Genomic DNA, 16,234 nt, shown 5'->3' with positions numbered 1-16,234 from the left:
GTTTGGTTTAGAACGTCATGGCAGCCCACTTCCTCTTTAGTGGGTGGGTAATGCTCTCTGCTTATAAGAAAGTAAAAAAAAAAAGGAATTGCAGGCATTTTTTATCGTCACTAATACCGAACAAAGAAAACCCTTCATTTAAAGATAGAAAAAGGCTTATGATTCAGTCTCCTACAATCAACACAAGCTTCATCCATCATCATAGCTATGGATATTTAAGTCAACGGCATCTCAAAAGCCTTGTTTTTACCTTTTATTATTTTTTCCTACTAAAAGAGAAGAATTAAATCTGAGACCAAGATTTAGCCATTAATATGTTGATGAAAGCTCCTTTATTATCCTTTTATTTCCCCTTTAAACTTTGAACAAAAGTTATACACTTGCATGCATAAGTGAGAGTTTGAATTAAACCATGAAATGATGATTGAAAAGAAGAAAAACAAGTGAGATTTTGCTAAAATTATTGTGTCCTAGAAAAGGAAAAACATGCTTTGGCCAAACAAAATGTGTGGGAAAGGGGTCCTATTTAAGGGCTAGCAAACAGAAAGTATTATGATAAAAAGGATTATTATACTTTTACTTTAAATTGCTTGAGTTTTGACTGACGTTATAAAGGACAACTTCTAGGTTTTTGTTTTGGCAATACTAATAAATATTAAGCATTATAATTAGCATATATCTTTTTTGCAATTTGAGCTCCATAATTCACTACTACTAGGGATATGACTCATCAATGTTTTTTTGTTTCTTTGAACAAAGTGCCTTTTGTCTTTTCTTCTAAACATATTTTTATCAAAGTTACCACCTTACCATCATTCCTCTTCTAAGTTTAATCTCTCTTTAACTTTACCTCCATCTTCATTTTGAATTTAAACATTTTACTTTCTTAATTATTTTTACTACCTTTTTCACTGTTTTAAGTTTCTCACAAACCTCCAATTTTTAACCATCCATCTTCTCTAACCATTATATATACTAAACTTTAGAAATTCTATCATATGTGAGAATTATATATCTAAAAGTGTCAAGGTGTAATTATAAATATATGTCCAAACAATTTCAAAATAAATCAAACCAATACAAAACATACACAAATTAAGAATTAGAATAATTCAGACTAAAATCTACATGTGACATTACACATGGTAAAGACTTCAACTTTTGCCAACAATATCAAAATGTTATGGGAAGAATAGGAGTAACTTATCCGATTATATCTCCATGAAAATGAGAGAATTTTACCTATATATTCCCTCTTCTCATTAATCATGTCACATGATTTTCAATGGAAAAAAAAAACCTTTAACTTCTTATTTTTTAGAATTTAATAGGGATCACAAATTTGAAATAAAATAACATATTATAAAAAATTCAAAAAAGTAAGATTTAATTATATTTTTACAAGTCGATTGAGTCTTAGTTCAGTTGGTATCGATATTATTGCTAGTGTAAGAGGATGTAGATTCGAGTACTCTTAAGAATATTACCCTCTTATTTAAGGGTTAGGGAGGAGTTATTAATGAAAAATATACTATAGGGGATTCAAGTCATTTGTGACTATGCTTAAAATTCAACTAAAGCACAATCTATGGAGTATGATGAGGTTAGATTATTAGATATTAATTTCTGGGCAATAGGTGACGTTGTAAAAAAAGGTTACAGCATTTTGAAATCATTAAAGCTTTCTTTTACGATAGAGAATATATTATGAATTTGACTAGGAACATATACAAGTCAATAATGGTCGGTTTCTCACCATTTGATTAGTCAAAGGATTTTTATGTATTTACTATTAATTATTCTTATCATTTCATTCATAATATATATTGAAGTTGATGCTATATATTCTACAACTCCACGATGTTCATCGGATTCTCTCTTCTTGGTTGACATATTCGTACCCCATCATATATGTGTTGCTTTAGTAGGTATATTCAGATTTTAGTAATTTTCATATCTTATTTATATTCGAAATTCGTAATTATTTATATAAATAATATTGTATTTAAGTCCGTTGTTTAAATTATATATTAATGTCAAATATAAAGTGGTTAAGATTTTTGTAATGTAATGAAGTGATGAGATAGTATGATGAGTGAGGGTAAAAGAAACATTGTAGTGAAAAAGGTGTTGGATTCTTGTACTTCCTTTTGCTTGTATGTGTAGCAACCCACTTTGACAACGTACAAACACTTGTTTCATTTGCCTTGAAATTTGTAAATGAATCTAAATATAAAATTACAAAAGCAAGAAAGGGGGAAGATGAATGATAAAGAAGTTGACTGGGAGCACAGTGATGATCAGCTGCATGCATAGTTGGAAGCAATAGCTGATCAGCTTTTATTAACAAAAGTGAAAGAGTTTTAAAGCAGCAATCCACCATTAATGAACCAATCATGAAACTTGGTAAATATTCAGAAAATTAAATAAAGTAAATATAAAAAAAAGTGGGTTATGTTATGTCTGTCTGTCCTGCAAACAGGTCCCTCCAAAACAGTGACATCAACATCACACCCGACCATTATTTTTCCAAAACCTTAGATTAAAAAACAGTGTTATCAGAGAATGTCTGTCTACCCTTATTCGGTACAAAACCTCTGTTGCTTCACAGCTTGGATTCTTCTCTTTCTCTGGAACCCTAAAACTATCTCCCTTTTCCTTAGGAATTCATGTTCTTTATAAGGTATTTGTGTTTATTTTGATCACTCATTTTAAAAATTTATTATTTTATTCATTCTTATTAGATAAGTGATTAATTTTAGTCATTCCTATTAAATTAGTTGTCAATTTTAATTATTTTACAGTTAAAATGAGTTTGATAACCAAACAATATGTTGGCATTGTCTAATATAACAACATAATCAATCTTCAATGTTTACTCATTTTATTAATTTAAATTTGATTTTAAAAAATAATAAATTTAACCATTAATATTTACCCATTAAACTAATTTGATCATGATTCTAAAAATAAAAAATACATAAAAATTCAAAAATTATTAAAATTTATATAAAAAAAGTATATAAAATACTCAAAAAGTTATAAAAAAATAATGATGATCAAACCAATAATTAAAATTATCAATTTATTTAACATGAGTGTCTAAAATAATCATTTTTTTTAGATGAGTGATAGAAATGAAATTTTTTAAAATGTGGAATAATGTAGTAAATGTTTAGCTAAAGTAAATTTATTATTTAAGATGTCATCTTTATAACTTAGAATTGATTTTATTTTGTTATAAGTGAATATAACCTATTGGTTTAATTTTGTTTGAGAACAAAAGATTTGAACAGATTTGTATATTAAGAATATTAAAAGATGAAATTAAATATTTAATTGAATGATGGACGACAGAGATGCTTTTCACCTGTCAGTTACTTATGGGGAAGCGAAAGGGCCGGCTGTTACCAGGACCACTGTGGTCCCCATTTCTGTCTTTTTTTGGGTGGAATGATCACTGTTTCTGTTATGATTTATGAAATCATACGTAATAAATAATATTCAACATTTTTTTCTATATTTAGACTCCCAATTCACTCCACCTTATTCTCAACTATTAAAATAAGTTATTATTCAACTTTAGTTTTTTTTTTTAAAAGAATAAATAAAAATATACATATATTAAAATTTTTATTTTATTATTTTCATCAATTGTATATCTATATTTACTATAGTTTAAGTTTATGATTGAGTTAGTGTTGTCATTAACTCAGTTAACAAAAATTATAGAAATGTCCTTTTGCAATTAAAAATAAATTTTTTATTTAAAAATAGCATATAATAGGATTTGAACCTAAACTAATTGCACTTTTTAATTTATCACTTAACTAAAGTTTTATTTTGATATTTTTACAAATTTTACATCACGTTTGGTTCGCTGTATTGGATTAGAGGTGTATTGGATTAGAGGTGTAATGGAATAGAGGTGTAATAGCAAATCAACTGTTTGGTTGAATGTAATGGAATAGAGGCGTAATAGTAAAACTGTGTTTGGTTGAATGTAATAGAGGTGTAATAGCATAATGGAGAAAACTAAAATGACCAGAATACCCTTAGCATAAATTTGTTTTGGTAAATGATTATTGTTATTGTTATTTAAATTTTAATAAGATTATTTATTATCAAAAATAAATAATTTAATCATATTTAAACATAATTATTATTAAATATATTAAATATATTATAATTAAAATATATAATTTAATAAAATTCTTAATAATTAATATTCTTATATGAATTTACTCAAATCATAATATATGATACTATAAAAGATAATTTGAAATGATTAATATTAAATATATTTAATTAAAATATATGATTTAATAAAATTTAAAATAATTATAACTAATAAATTATCTTATATGAATTTGTATAATTTAAAATAATTATTATTACATATAATTTAATAAGATATAATTTCATAAAATTATTGATAATAAATTTTCTTATATGAATTTATATAATTTAAAATAATTTATATAATAAATCTATTGTATAACTTTCTCAAAGAGGTTCTTTCATCGTCGGGCATGGGTGTTGAAACCAAATACTTTAAGAAAAATGAATACTCTGACAGGGGTATAAAAAAGGGATACTTCAAGCAAAATGAAGAGTCGGAGAAACATAGCTCTGTATATTCTCTCAGTTGGTATATTTTTTGGTTTTCTTACCTTATTCTCTGAATTTTCTTCCTCAATGAGGTTCTTTTTTATTTTTTGATTTTAGCTTTGCCCCTATAGCATGAACCTTGTGATGAATTAAAAAATTAAAGAAATATATAAAAATGGGTAAAATTACAATGAATCATTACTCCAAAGTTATAAACTAGTTATTCTAATATGATATTAAAATGCCAAGAGTGCAAAACAAATAATTTTCCAAGGATACCAAATCAGAAGGGACTTAAAAGGCCAACTAGACAGAGAAATTCAAGCAGATGCGTCGCCGTATTTCATCATTGATATGTTACATTTTGGATCATAATTCAAATTCAACTACAAATTATAGGTTAATGGGTTTGAAGCAGCACCAACAACTGTAGCCATGGGATTCGACAAATTGGGAGCAGCAAGAATTGCAGTAGTGGTGTTTGATGGAACTGTAGTTCCTACATTCAAACAAGTTTAGTCAGTTAAGTATCTAGCATTTCAATATGATTCAACAAGCATACAATTCAATGTTATAAGAGGTAAAAGCATAACATTTGCCACTCTAAGTCATGTCAATTGCCGGAAGGTAAATGAGCAAAACTGCTAAAAGCTGGTGACCTTTAAAGCCATTATCAAGCCCAAAAGAACAGCAAAATAAAATAATTCGTTGTACATATCAGATATAGATTTTAAACATCCGACCCCAGCCTCTCTCAAAACCTTCCCTCTTCTATCTCGATGAGGAAATTACACAAAAAAGGGAATGGAAAAAAGAAACAACGTAAAATCCTAACAGCTATAATTCCTTAAAAGTTACACCAAGGAGTATAACTGCACCGCATCACATGATCAACCAGCACCGTTTCTATTGAAGTTAATATATTGAAAACGGAAATATAACTACACTGCACCACACGATCACCCAGCATCATTTCTCTTGAAGTTAATACAATACTGTTTTCAACAAAGTTATAAGCTAGTTAGGGGTCACCACTTCTAAACGCATAATAGTAGCATAGGAGATACATGTTTATGTTTGACCCGTTCTAAGCCAACACCCTTGACTTTGAAAATTGGAGAATCTCTATGGTTCCTTTTCCTTTTCAATGCCTGGCCCTTTGGCTAACTTGAGCTTTTCTCTTTATCGTTTACCATTCTAATACATTTTATATTTCTTTTCTCTTAATACTCATATTTGGTTTGCCATTTCCAAGATTCACGACGGTAGTTATACAAAGATGAATAGGCATATGACCTCTAATAAGATAAATCCCAGAATCAGCCATATGACCTCACCTAAGAATGAAGAGCTCGATCAGACAAACAAAACCTACGGAGCATTTTAATTGCTCTCATTTCCCGTATCACTTACATGAATAACAATAGTTTTGGTTAATTTCATTTCCAAGTCAAATTACATCAGATGTTCACTAGAAAGAATCAGAAGAGTAAATTTGTTAATCACATCAAAGCAGTGCTTGAATATTCATACACAGATGACCACATAATTCTCTAAAAAGGACTTCTTGAAAGCTTCTATTGCAATCTCGCTAATGACCAAAGCAAATAGATAAGACTTTAATTAAAACAAAGACAACAACCTAAAGTAGCAAAGGAAACTAAAAAACTATTGGAAACAACCACATGATTATTGAGGCAATGAGGTCTAATTTTTCTACAGAATCATATGCCTATTTCATGCATAAATGACTGCATAAGTCTACGCAAAGGATATCTTTAGTTTCAAGTTCAATACTGCTAATGACCAATGTATATGAACAAGTCAACACCATAATTAAACAAGATGACAAAATGAGATACTCCATCCATTCGTGGCCCAATGAAGTTGCTAAAAAAAATAGAATACCATTGAAAAAATCACAGGCATATATTTTTACTCAAGCAAAAGCTTGTACCATGATGCTGCCTTGGATCATAAATCACCATCTGAGATGTATCTGGACGAAGGACTTTAAGAGAAGCAGTCGGAACACCTGATGGTGCTGATGTACTCTTATCTGCACAAATGAAAACAAAAATTAGCCCAATGAGTATTAATAGTAACCTGGAACAAGAAACGGTGTACCTGTCATTGCAGATCCATTAGAGAGAGCTGACTTATCCACCTTCTTACCAATGTTTTTAGAGAGCCACTGAAGAGAATATCAATGAGTTCAAAAATTAGCAAATGCAATTTCAATGATTCAAACATAGAGGTACAGAAGCAATTTTAAGAGTTATACTTACAGTTTTCAAAGGAAAAAGAAATTACACATAAACAAGTCCCAAATTTTTTCATATCTATTGCTGAGACATGAGCAACAAATTTGCGGTTTTATGAAAGAACAATAAAGCATGTTCAAGCTTAAAGCATCTAAAAAGTAGGTGTTAATCATGTTATCCGGACAGGTTTCAATAATCTAGGGCAAGAAAAGATCATAACATTTCATTTTGACTCGAGGTTCCAAAGGCAGATGTGCATCCGGTACAATCAGAAACTCTAAAAGGAGCCAAATTATGCATCGGCCTTTGCAATGAAATTACAATGACCATAACAAACACCAAGGTTATGACTAAAATAAAAGAATAACAGCCCTAGTTGCTGATACGTTATAGAAAAAGTTGGAAATGCTACATGGTTATCTTGACATGGAAATTTCCGACCTCATTACATCACTGAACTTCAAAATTTCCCATCAGTTGTAAACATAGCATATTACTTTTATTTACGACATACTTCTCAAATACATCAGATCAACCTAAATAGTCATCAATTGTATAACACTCACTGCCACCCTCAAGATATTGATAGATATCTCTACAACTATCTTTATCATGGAAGATTAAGAAGAAGGCCCTTGTTGCAAGACCAAGTACCAAATAAGGCTACACAGCTATGGCTCATTCTTCTGTGGACTTATTTGGCTAAGATACTTGCTAGAGGAACTTCATTCTTCTTCTTAGGTTTGCACCTACACGATGTGTGTGTATGTGTTTATCTTTGTCCCCTTCTAAAATTTTCAATACTACTCAAAACTGCTACCAAGCATAAAGCCTCCATTCTTTTGGCTACTAGCTTCAACATAGATGCCAAAATGCTGCTTGCAAAAACAGGCATAAACCAAAATCAGGTAATCATCAAAATCCCCACCTAAAGAGCAAATCACCATTCACAGACCAGGGCTGCACCAAACATACAACTAATACAGTTTTCTTAATACTATTAACCCTACATCCAATTTTTAAGAAGTCTTACTAACAAATATTTCTACCTTCTTGCACACAAATAGTTATTAGTCCTAAGCCAATGTTTAATGAATGTCCTAGTCAGACCCTCCTGCAGTCATAATCGAAAGTTGTACTGCTTAACCATCCTCTCTATTACCAAAAATTACTACTCTCAGAGGGTATCACCAAACATAGTTCCTGTTCTAACTAATAGTCTGCATTATGTCACAAGTTTTCTCCCTCAAGATTTCTAAGATTAACCCAGTTAAATATGCAAACCAACAACCTTAGTAATTTTCCTTCTCATGCAACTGATTTCTCTTTTCCATTTTCTGATTGAAATGTTCCATTTATGAGAAGTGTGAAATCGAAAGAAAGAGAAGAAAGAGGGGCTGCTGCTGGTTACTATTTTGGCTGCTGCTGCTGCTGCTAGAATTTCCAATTTTGTGAATATATTGAAGAGAAAAAGAGAGGGTTTTGGTGTGCGGAGCAGATAGTGTTGGGAGGAAATGGGGAAGGGAAATTTGATGCTGAGACGAGAAGAAACGATGACGATAGATTAATCAACGGAATCAGTGGGAAATGGGAGGAGAAAATGATTAGGACGGAAGAGGAGAGGGTCGGGTAGGGAGGGAGGGTAAAACAGAGAGATGGGGAGGGAGGCCGGGCGTAATGGCTAATACAACGATTTGGGAACGGATTGTAAAACATGGGAATTTGGGGATTAGGGGCGTAATGTAATACGCGCGTAATGTAATACGCGCGTAATGGCTAATACAGCGAACCAAACGCCGGATTAGGGGCGTAATGTAATACGCGCGTAATCGGGGCGTAATGGATTGGGTAATACGGCGAACCAAACACGCTGTAAATTTTATTATACTCACTTTATTACTTCCATCATACATTAATAATGTATTTGATTGAGTTAGTGTTATAAGTTAACTGGACATCGACTGTTTTTAATTTTAATATTGTATTACTATTAACTAGTTTCAAGATTTGATTGCATCCATATATATTGGACTATTTGATTTTCCAAATAAAGCCCAAATGGCAATATTTGAAACTACCATCAACAACATACCTTGGATTTTAAGTTTCAACTTTTATTTCCTTCCTTTTAAATTATGAATTGCTTTGTTGCTTAATTTAGAGCCATAATCACTTTTATATGTAATTCTTACATGCAACTTATGTTAAGTATTTAATATTTAATTAAAAATTTTAAAATATTATAGTGTTAATTATAATAATTAACATAAAATAATATTCATTCTTTTAATTATTGAATATAATTAAAATATATTATTTTTAAAAAAATATTAATTTAAATATTATAATTAAATTTTTTTATAATTATAATTAAAGTATTTTTAATATTTCAATATAAAATATAGTTTTACTTTATTTAATTAATGCAAAGTAACATTATTCAAAACAATAACTAATTAACATAATTAACTTTAATATTAATCTATTGATAATTAAGGTGCTTAAAATTCTATTCAAGTAATAACTCTATGTTAAAATTAGCACAATTTTTTTAACTAATAATTGTAAATTAAATTATAATTATTTGAAATGTACAATTACAATAACTTCTATTAAATTATAATTATTTTTATATTTGTAATTATCATAACTACTATTTTACTTCAATTTTTTTTTAAATGTGAATTTTGAAAAATAAAAAGATATTCTCATTAATTCAAAAGTTTTTCCAAACTCGTGCTTTTTTTATACATTTGCTTCTAATATTACATATACTGCAAATAAAATAGTATCTCTTATTTGAATAATTGAATGTAATAAAATATATTAACTTATTAGTTCAAATATTATAATAAATAATTTTAAATAATAATTAAAAGATTTTTAATATATTCAACATCCAAAATAACATTATTCAAAATAGTAACTAATTAATGTAATTAACTCTAATATTAATTATCATAATTAATATGCTTAAAATCCTATTCAAGTAATAATTTTATTTAAATAAATAAAATTAATACAACTTTTTTTTACGTCAAATTTTTTAACTAATAATTTCTATTATAATTATCACAATTTTTTCATGTATTTTGTACTTATAATTTTATTAAACTAATAATTTTATTTTAAAATTAGCACAATTTTTTAACTAATATTTGTAATTTAAATTCTAATTATTTTTAAAAATATATTTATCATAGATTTTATTAAATTATAATTAATTTTAAATGTATAATTATCAAAACTTTTATTTTGTTTCAACTTTTTTAACTAATAATTCTAAATTAAATATTATAATCATTTTTAAATGTGAATTTAGTAATATGATAAAAAGTAATAGGTATTCTCATAAGTTCAAAAGTTTTTTCAAACTCATACTTTTATATATAATATATATAAATATATATATATATATATTATAGATTAGAGTTGCAAATAATAAACATAGTAAACTACAGTTAACTAAAACAAATTCATTTTAAGCACCCAATTAAAAAAATTGCAATTTAGACACTTACATTACATGATTAAATCATTTTGGTCACTCCGTTAAAACCCCAAAATACAATCTATCATGACATTTTTATTTTAAAATTTAATTTTTCACCTAATTAAATTAAAATCTACGTTATTATTATCCATAAAAATTTATCATTTTAGTGGCCCAAATTTCAACCGACTTGGAAGAAGCCCAAAGATGGTTGTTCGATTTGTGGGAAAAAAAAGAAGAAGAAGAAGAAGTGAAATCAATGGCTTCTTTACCGCCTTCAAATGGGCAAACCGAAGACAAAGAATCACCATCGAAATCATCGTTGACCCAAGTCAATTCATACCTCTGGTAGTCTTCGCTCATGGCGCTGGTGCTCCTTCGTCTTTTGATTGGATGATCAGGCACCTCCTCTCCCCTTCTTCCTTCATAAGATTATATGGGTTTTTCTTTTGCTATTATATGGTTAATTTATGCGGATGGAATGAAATGCTAAAGAAGGCTTTGAATGTTGTTGAAGTAGTGACATTTGATTACCCTTCTCACTTCACTTTTTAATTATTTGATGTTGGGTTTTTTTTAAAAAAACAGAAAAAAAGGAAATATTTTCATTTTTGTAATGTAAAATTTAATGATTTGTTGTGGCATTTGCAGATATGTCTGCGAAAAAGAAAGTCTCCACCCAAGGCAGAAACTGACACTAGAGGCTGACAAATGCAAATGTCCAAAATCTTTTAAGGTTATACCTTATTTAAATTAAATTAAAAGTTGTGGATTAAAGTGATAATTTTTTATGAATAACAATGACATGAATTTTAATTTAATTAAGCAAAAAATCAAAATTTAAAAGAAAAAAAGAACGCCATATTAGATTTTTGTTTTGGGATTTTAATCACAATGGTCAAACTATGCAACGAGAATTCTTAAATTAAAAAACTTCTTTTAATTTAAGTGCTTAAAATAAAAAAAATTATAATTGAATGATTATTTATATAGTTTATCCTTAAAAAAATAATCAATAACTATCAATAATATTGTTTTTCTCAGTCCCTGTATTTTCCTCTCACATTTTGTAATCCCTAAGAATCAGTTTTTCCGCCCTTTAGCCACTGAAGGCAGTCTTATGGCCGATCGCCGGCCCTCTCCTCCCTTCCTCTTTCCCCTTACTCTCTCCTTCCCCATCTTCACTCCCATCCTCTTTTTTTCCTTTTCCTTATTTTCAGCAGAATAATCAGGTCCCCTACTTCCACTCGGCTTTCAGCCATTGGAGAGATGGAAGAGAGACCCTTGGCTTTTTCGTGGTCTTTTCACGATTTTTGTCTAAGAGTTTGTCTCCTTTTGTCTGGTCGGAAGCTTTTTGAGCCTCATTTTTGTTCGTTTTGGTAAGGATGTTGTGCGGGGTGGAGCACCATTGACATTGGTCTCGAACGCTCGAGCATGGTGATGTCGATCTGGGTCCTCTGGATCTTTGTGATTTGGATGCTGATGCCCTCTTGAAGGCTCAGGATTTACAACAATCGATTACGTGCTCTATGGTGTCAACCGCGATCCTCTTGGACCTCTTCGGTAGTAGACTTGTAGGTTGGGAGTAGGACTGCTTCATTCCAGTTTCCTCTATTCATCCCTTTGGATTGGAAAAGGTGGGACTAAGGTTTGTCTCCTTCCGGGATGGGCTGGACCATTTCAACCCTTATACTTCATCTTTCGTTATCTAGACTTTTTGAACCCATGTACATTTGGAGGCCTTTTAATGAAATTGTCGTACTTTCAAAAAACAAAAAACATCATGTAGATCGGAGAAGCAGCAAACAAGAGTTTTCTTTAGCCAACTAGTCCAATATTAAGAACTCTACATTGAACTTTGACTCCATTTTTTCAGCCAAATAAATTTATTTCATAAAAAACTTCTAAAGAGTTACACAAAAAGACACTCAATAGACACTATAACTCGTTACAAACACCACACAAACAGTTGACCATGTTAACTCGTCCAAGTTGTTAACACTGCAAGGGTTTGCATTTGGGTACGTAAAGTAAATTTCATTACGGTTTCATACAGTCTTTCAAATGTCGAGACAACAGCAGCGGTTTTCACCGGTGGAAGTAACACACTCGACGGCATCAGGGTTGCGGCCCAAGGCTGCGCATGCCTGCCTACAATCTCCTCCGCTGCTGCATGTTCCAGCAAAATGACAACCTTTACCGTTCCCTTTTTTTGCATGCGCTGAACACTCCCCATTGGAATGAGACTTGCATGGACCCTTTTCTGCACCTTCAGCAAACACATAAATTTAATTAATTAGTTTACTTGCAAAAAGAAGAAGTAATTTTGCTACATGATCAATTAAAGTACCATGAAGCTTTGCAAATGAATAGGAAAAGAGCAGGAAAACAGCAACCACAAGAAGCTTTGATGATACCATGGTTTTGTTTGTGTTGATTGTGCAATGGGGTTTTGTTTTTATATATAAGAGACCAGTTGGAGCCATAACTTTTTCATTAAATTCGGTAAGAAATGTCACAAAATCCACCTCTTGCAATGTGACTGAATCTCATAACTGTTGTGTTTGTTTGCTCATGTAAGATGGGGGCGGCTTCTCACATTTCTAACAAGGCTATTTTTATTGCAGTGCTTGCTTTTTTAGGTGGGAAAAAAATACTAAGCTTTCCACCCTGTACTCTCACATGAGAAGGGTGGATATGCAAAAAAGTCTGAAGTAGGATGCCTCTGATTGATTTCCCAATCTACATTTTACATTATCAGTCCTTCCACAATTTCAAAATCTCTTTCATGCTAAAAATTTGAACTGTTTTTTATGAATAAAATTGTAAAAATTCGAATCAAATTGGATAATATCTAAAATTTTCTTCGACTCAATGTTGTTATGGTTACGGCCTTGTAAACATATATAATTTATTTACAAATGTTCAAAGGAGTACTTGACAAAAGCTTGCATATGTGACATGCAGTGGATTCAAATCTCTCTACCCATCTATTATAATTTGATTGTTAATGCACATACTAATAGAAATGATTTCCTGTAGGGAAGATGAATCACCATGCCTATGAAATTTCTACTAGGTGGCATTTCTTGGGGTTTAAAAAAAACCACATTTTAGCTTTTTTTTTAATTTTTTACTTTTTAAATTTTTTTAATTTAATTTTTTTTTTCAAATCACTCCAAATGAATGGAAAAATTAATATTTAACTTTGTTGAGGTTGGATGGTACGTTTGTATTTAATTAAGTTTTTAAAATTTAAAAATTCAAAAAATAATTAAAACTATTTTTAGAAATTAAAAATCGTTAAAATTATTTTAAAATATAAAAATTATGAAGAAATATTTTTTCAAATTTTAAAAATTAATTAAATATTAATTGTCATTTACATAGCAATCTGATAGCAAGCTAATTTTGTGTGTTTAATGTTCTTATTTGTGGTCAAATTTTGAATAGAATGCTACTAAGATTGTGATTTCTAGTTTTAGTTTTGTCAGGACGCAATTAGATTACCGAAGTTCAAATAAACAAACAAATTTGGCTTAATTGGAATAGAAAACAATAAAAGGGGACAAATTGAAAAGTTGCAGAATTAGTGGCTGATTAAAAATCAAATTGTGAATTTGTCAAACTCTATAAATAGAAAAAAAATATGATTTTAGTTTGTTGTTAGGCATAATGTTAGGAGGAATCATGCTAAATTTGACATATGAAAATTATATAAATACCTTGTAATGATGGCTTGGAAAGGACACATTGGAATAGAATTAAAACAATTCTTATTTTTTCTCTTTAACGCATAAGTAGCTATTCAAGTTTACTAACAATTTTTTTCCATTTTCTTATTTTTAGTTCAATTACTTTTTAAGTCCTTTCTCCTTTTCACTTATTATCATTACGTTTAAATTCACTTTTAAACCCTAATCAAGTATGATTAATTTCATGCTTAACAAAACCCCATTTAGCCTTAGGTCTGTTATCATTCCTATTGAAAATCGTGAGATATGAACTCATGCTAAAACCTTTCAAAACGGTATTCATTATCTCTCCAGTATATGGGATAATCACATTTGTCCTTTAAAGTTGATCCAATTTTAGCTCAAAGTGCGCATTGGGAGGGAGTTGTTTTGGCGTACAGTTGGGAAAATGAGTCGGTTGTTTGCCATATTCGAGTTCTTATGAACAAATTGGCATATCCAATTAGAAAAAGCTAGTTGAGTTTTGTCAAGAGAGATAGTGATAAGATTTTAACGACCTACACAATTGCGGTCGTTAATTCGAGTTAGGCTTTTCTAGATCGCAAGGCTACTGAGATCTTAAATCGCGAATGCGTGTTATGTGGTTAGATAATCGGTAAAGGTTGGTTTATATGTCGTACCAGAACCAACTACACAAGAAAGAGTTGGTGGTTGGGGCATCCTTGGTCGCTATATCTAAATTATTGTTAAGAAGAAGGAAATCAATTTTCAAGTATCAATTCAAGTTCGAACTGTAGCGAGACTAAAGCTAAGCATTCACAAATTGATTTACCAATTTAATTTAAATTACTTAACTTTATTTTGCAACCTTCATTCTGTTAATTTCATTTTATACTTGTTTTTTTTTTATCAACTAAAATCCCCATTTATTTATTTCAGTTTTGCACATACAAGTCGTGGGCATGACAGCTATCTAGACTCAGGAATTTGGTCACGTAAATAGGAAATTAGGAACCTCAGTCCCTGTGGTATCGACCCTACTACTCTATATTACTCTTTAGTTCAATTAGAGCATAGGAGATTTTATTTGATGGTTTCGACGCCTATCATAATCTATGTGTATGCCAGATCAACAAAGTTAACAAAGTTAACTTTTTCATTCATTTTGAGATGATTTGATAAAAAAATAAAAATTTAAGAGCTAAAAGAAGCAAAAAAATTAAATGGAAGGTTAATTTTTTTTATAAAAATAGAGGGCAAGAAAAAACATTATACCTTATTTTTTTTAAAACTAATTTTTTTGGCTTTTTGAAAATTTAGATTTGATTTGCTTAATCGTATACTACGAGATATTATTTATTACGTCAAATTGTGTTATTAGTATTTGTATTATGAAGGATACAATCTTTGTATTTTAATTTACTTAAATTTAATTTTTATATTTTCTAAATTGGTTAATTTTAATGCTTGGTTAAATTTTTATATTAGTCGTGTAGAATGCTAAAGCTGTATATTTAATATATGTTCTCCAATTTGATTATTCTTAGTCTCTATAGTTTTCGAATTTTGAAATATCGATCTTGGCACAAACAACAACCATTAAATCCATTAACTAACTATTTTGTGAGTATGTACAAATAACAAGTTGACATGATATTACACACTTGATAATATGTTTATCACATAAGATTTTGTAAAAAAAAATAACTTAATAAATTAACAACTTGGTTAAGACTAAAATTCCAAAATTCAAAAACTACACAAGTTAAAAATGACCAAATTAAAGTGCGTAGACTAAATCCACAATTTACGTACAGTATAATGATTAATAACAACACTTAACATATATTAAAGTATATTTAATTATTTTTAGTGATTTTTAAAATTATTGATTAATTTATGGGTTAAATCATTTTTTGGGGCATGAACTTAACAAAATTTCACACATTGGTGCCTCAATTTTTTTTTCTCCAAATTAGGCCATAAACTTGGAAATTGTACCCACATTGGGGCTTGAACTTTTTTTTTGTCTAAGGTAGTCCTTGAAAACCCTAAAGTTCAAGGATAATATGGGAACAATTTCCAAGTTTAAGCTTTAATGTGGGAAAATTTGTTAAATTTAGAGACTAATTTGGTCAAAAAAATTTCAAGCCTCAATGTGGGAACAATTG

The 16,234-nt window shown here is 29.6% G+C and overlaps 1 protein-coding gene and 1 long non-coding RNA gene across 4 annotated transcripts; both read right to left on the bottom strand.

Moving 5' to 3' along the window:
- Positions 1-4,760: 4,760 nt before the first annotated feature.
- On the bottom strand, positions 4,761-11,091 carry LOC107951318 (uncharacterized). 2 transcript variants are annotated; one of them, XR_005908966.1, is made up of 4 exons: positions 10,712-11,091; positions 6,739-6,805; positions 6,569-6,670; positions 4,761-5,110 (listed from the first exon to the last, which is right to left on the bottom strand). It is a non-coding gene; the product is annotated as an uncharacterized lncRNA (long non-coding RNA). The 2 variants fall into 2 exon arrangements; XR_001698395.2 differs by lacking the exon at positions 10,712-11,091 and having other exon boundaries at positions 4,762-5,110; positions 6,739-8,280.
- Positions 11,092-12,156: 1,065 nt separating this feature from the next.
- Positions 12,157-13,039, bottom strand: LOC107951317 (uncharacterized). Of its 2 annotated transcripts, none has more exons than XM_016886320.2 (2): positions 12,719-13,039; positions 12,157-12,637 (listed from the first exon to the last, which is right to left on the bottom strand). In XM_016886320.2, exons 1-2 carry the CDS (start codon positions 12,852-12,854, stop codon positions 12,429-12,431), a joined length of 345 nt encoding a protein of 114 aa, XP_016741809.1. In that variant the 5' UTR covers positions 12,855-13,039; the 3' UTR covers positions 12,157-12,428. The 2 variants fall into 2 exon arrangements, with proteins under 2 accessions (XP_016741809.1, XP_016741810.1); XM_016886321.2 differs by having other exon boundaries at positions 12,157-12,631; positions 12,719-12,952.
- Between the last annotated feature and the right edge of the window lie 3,195 nt (positions 13,040-16,234).

The sequence above is a fragment of the Gossypium hirsutum genome, chromosome A02, assembly GCF_007990345.1.
Source record: "Gossypium hirsutum isolate 1008001.06 chromosome A02, Gossypium_hirsutum_v2.1, whole genome shotgun sequence".
Taxonomy (NCBI): domain Eukaryota; kingdom Viridiplantae; phylum Streptophyta; class Magnoliopsida; order Malvales; family Malvaceae; genus Gossypium; species Gossypium hirsutum.
The sequence above is the reverse complement of the archived record's forward strand: the minus strand, read 5'-3'. Positions and strand labels throughout refer to the sequence as shown.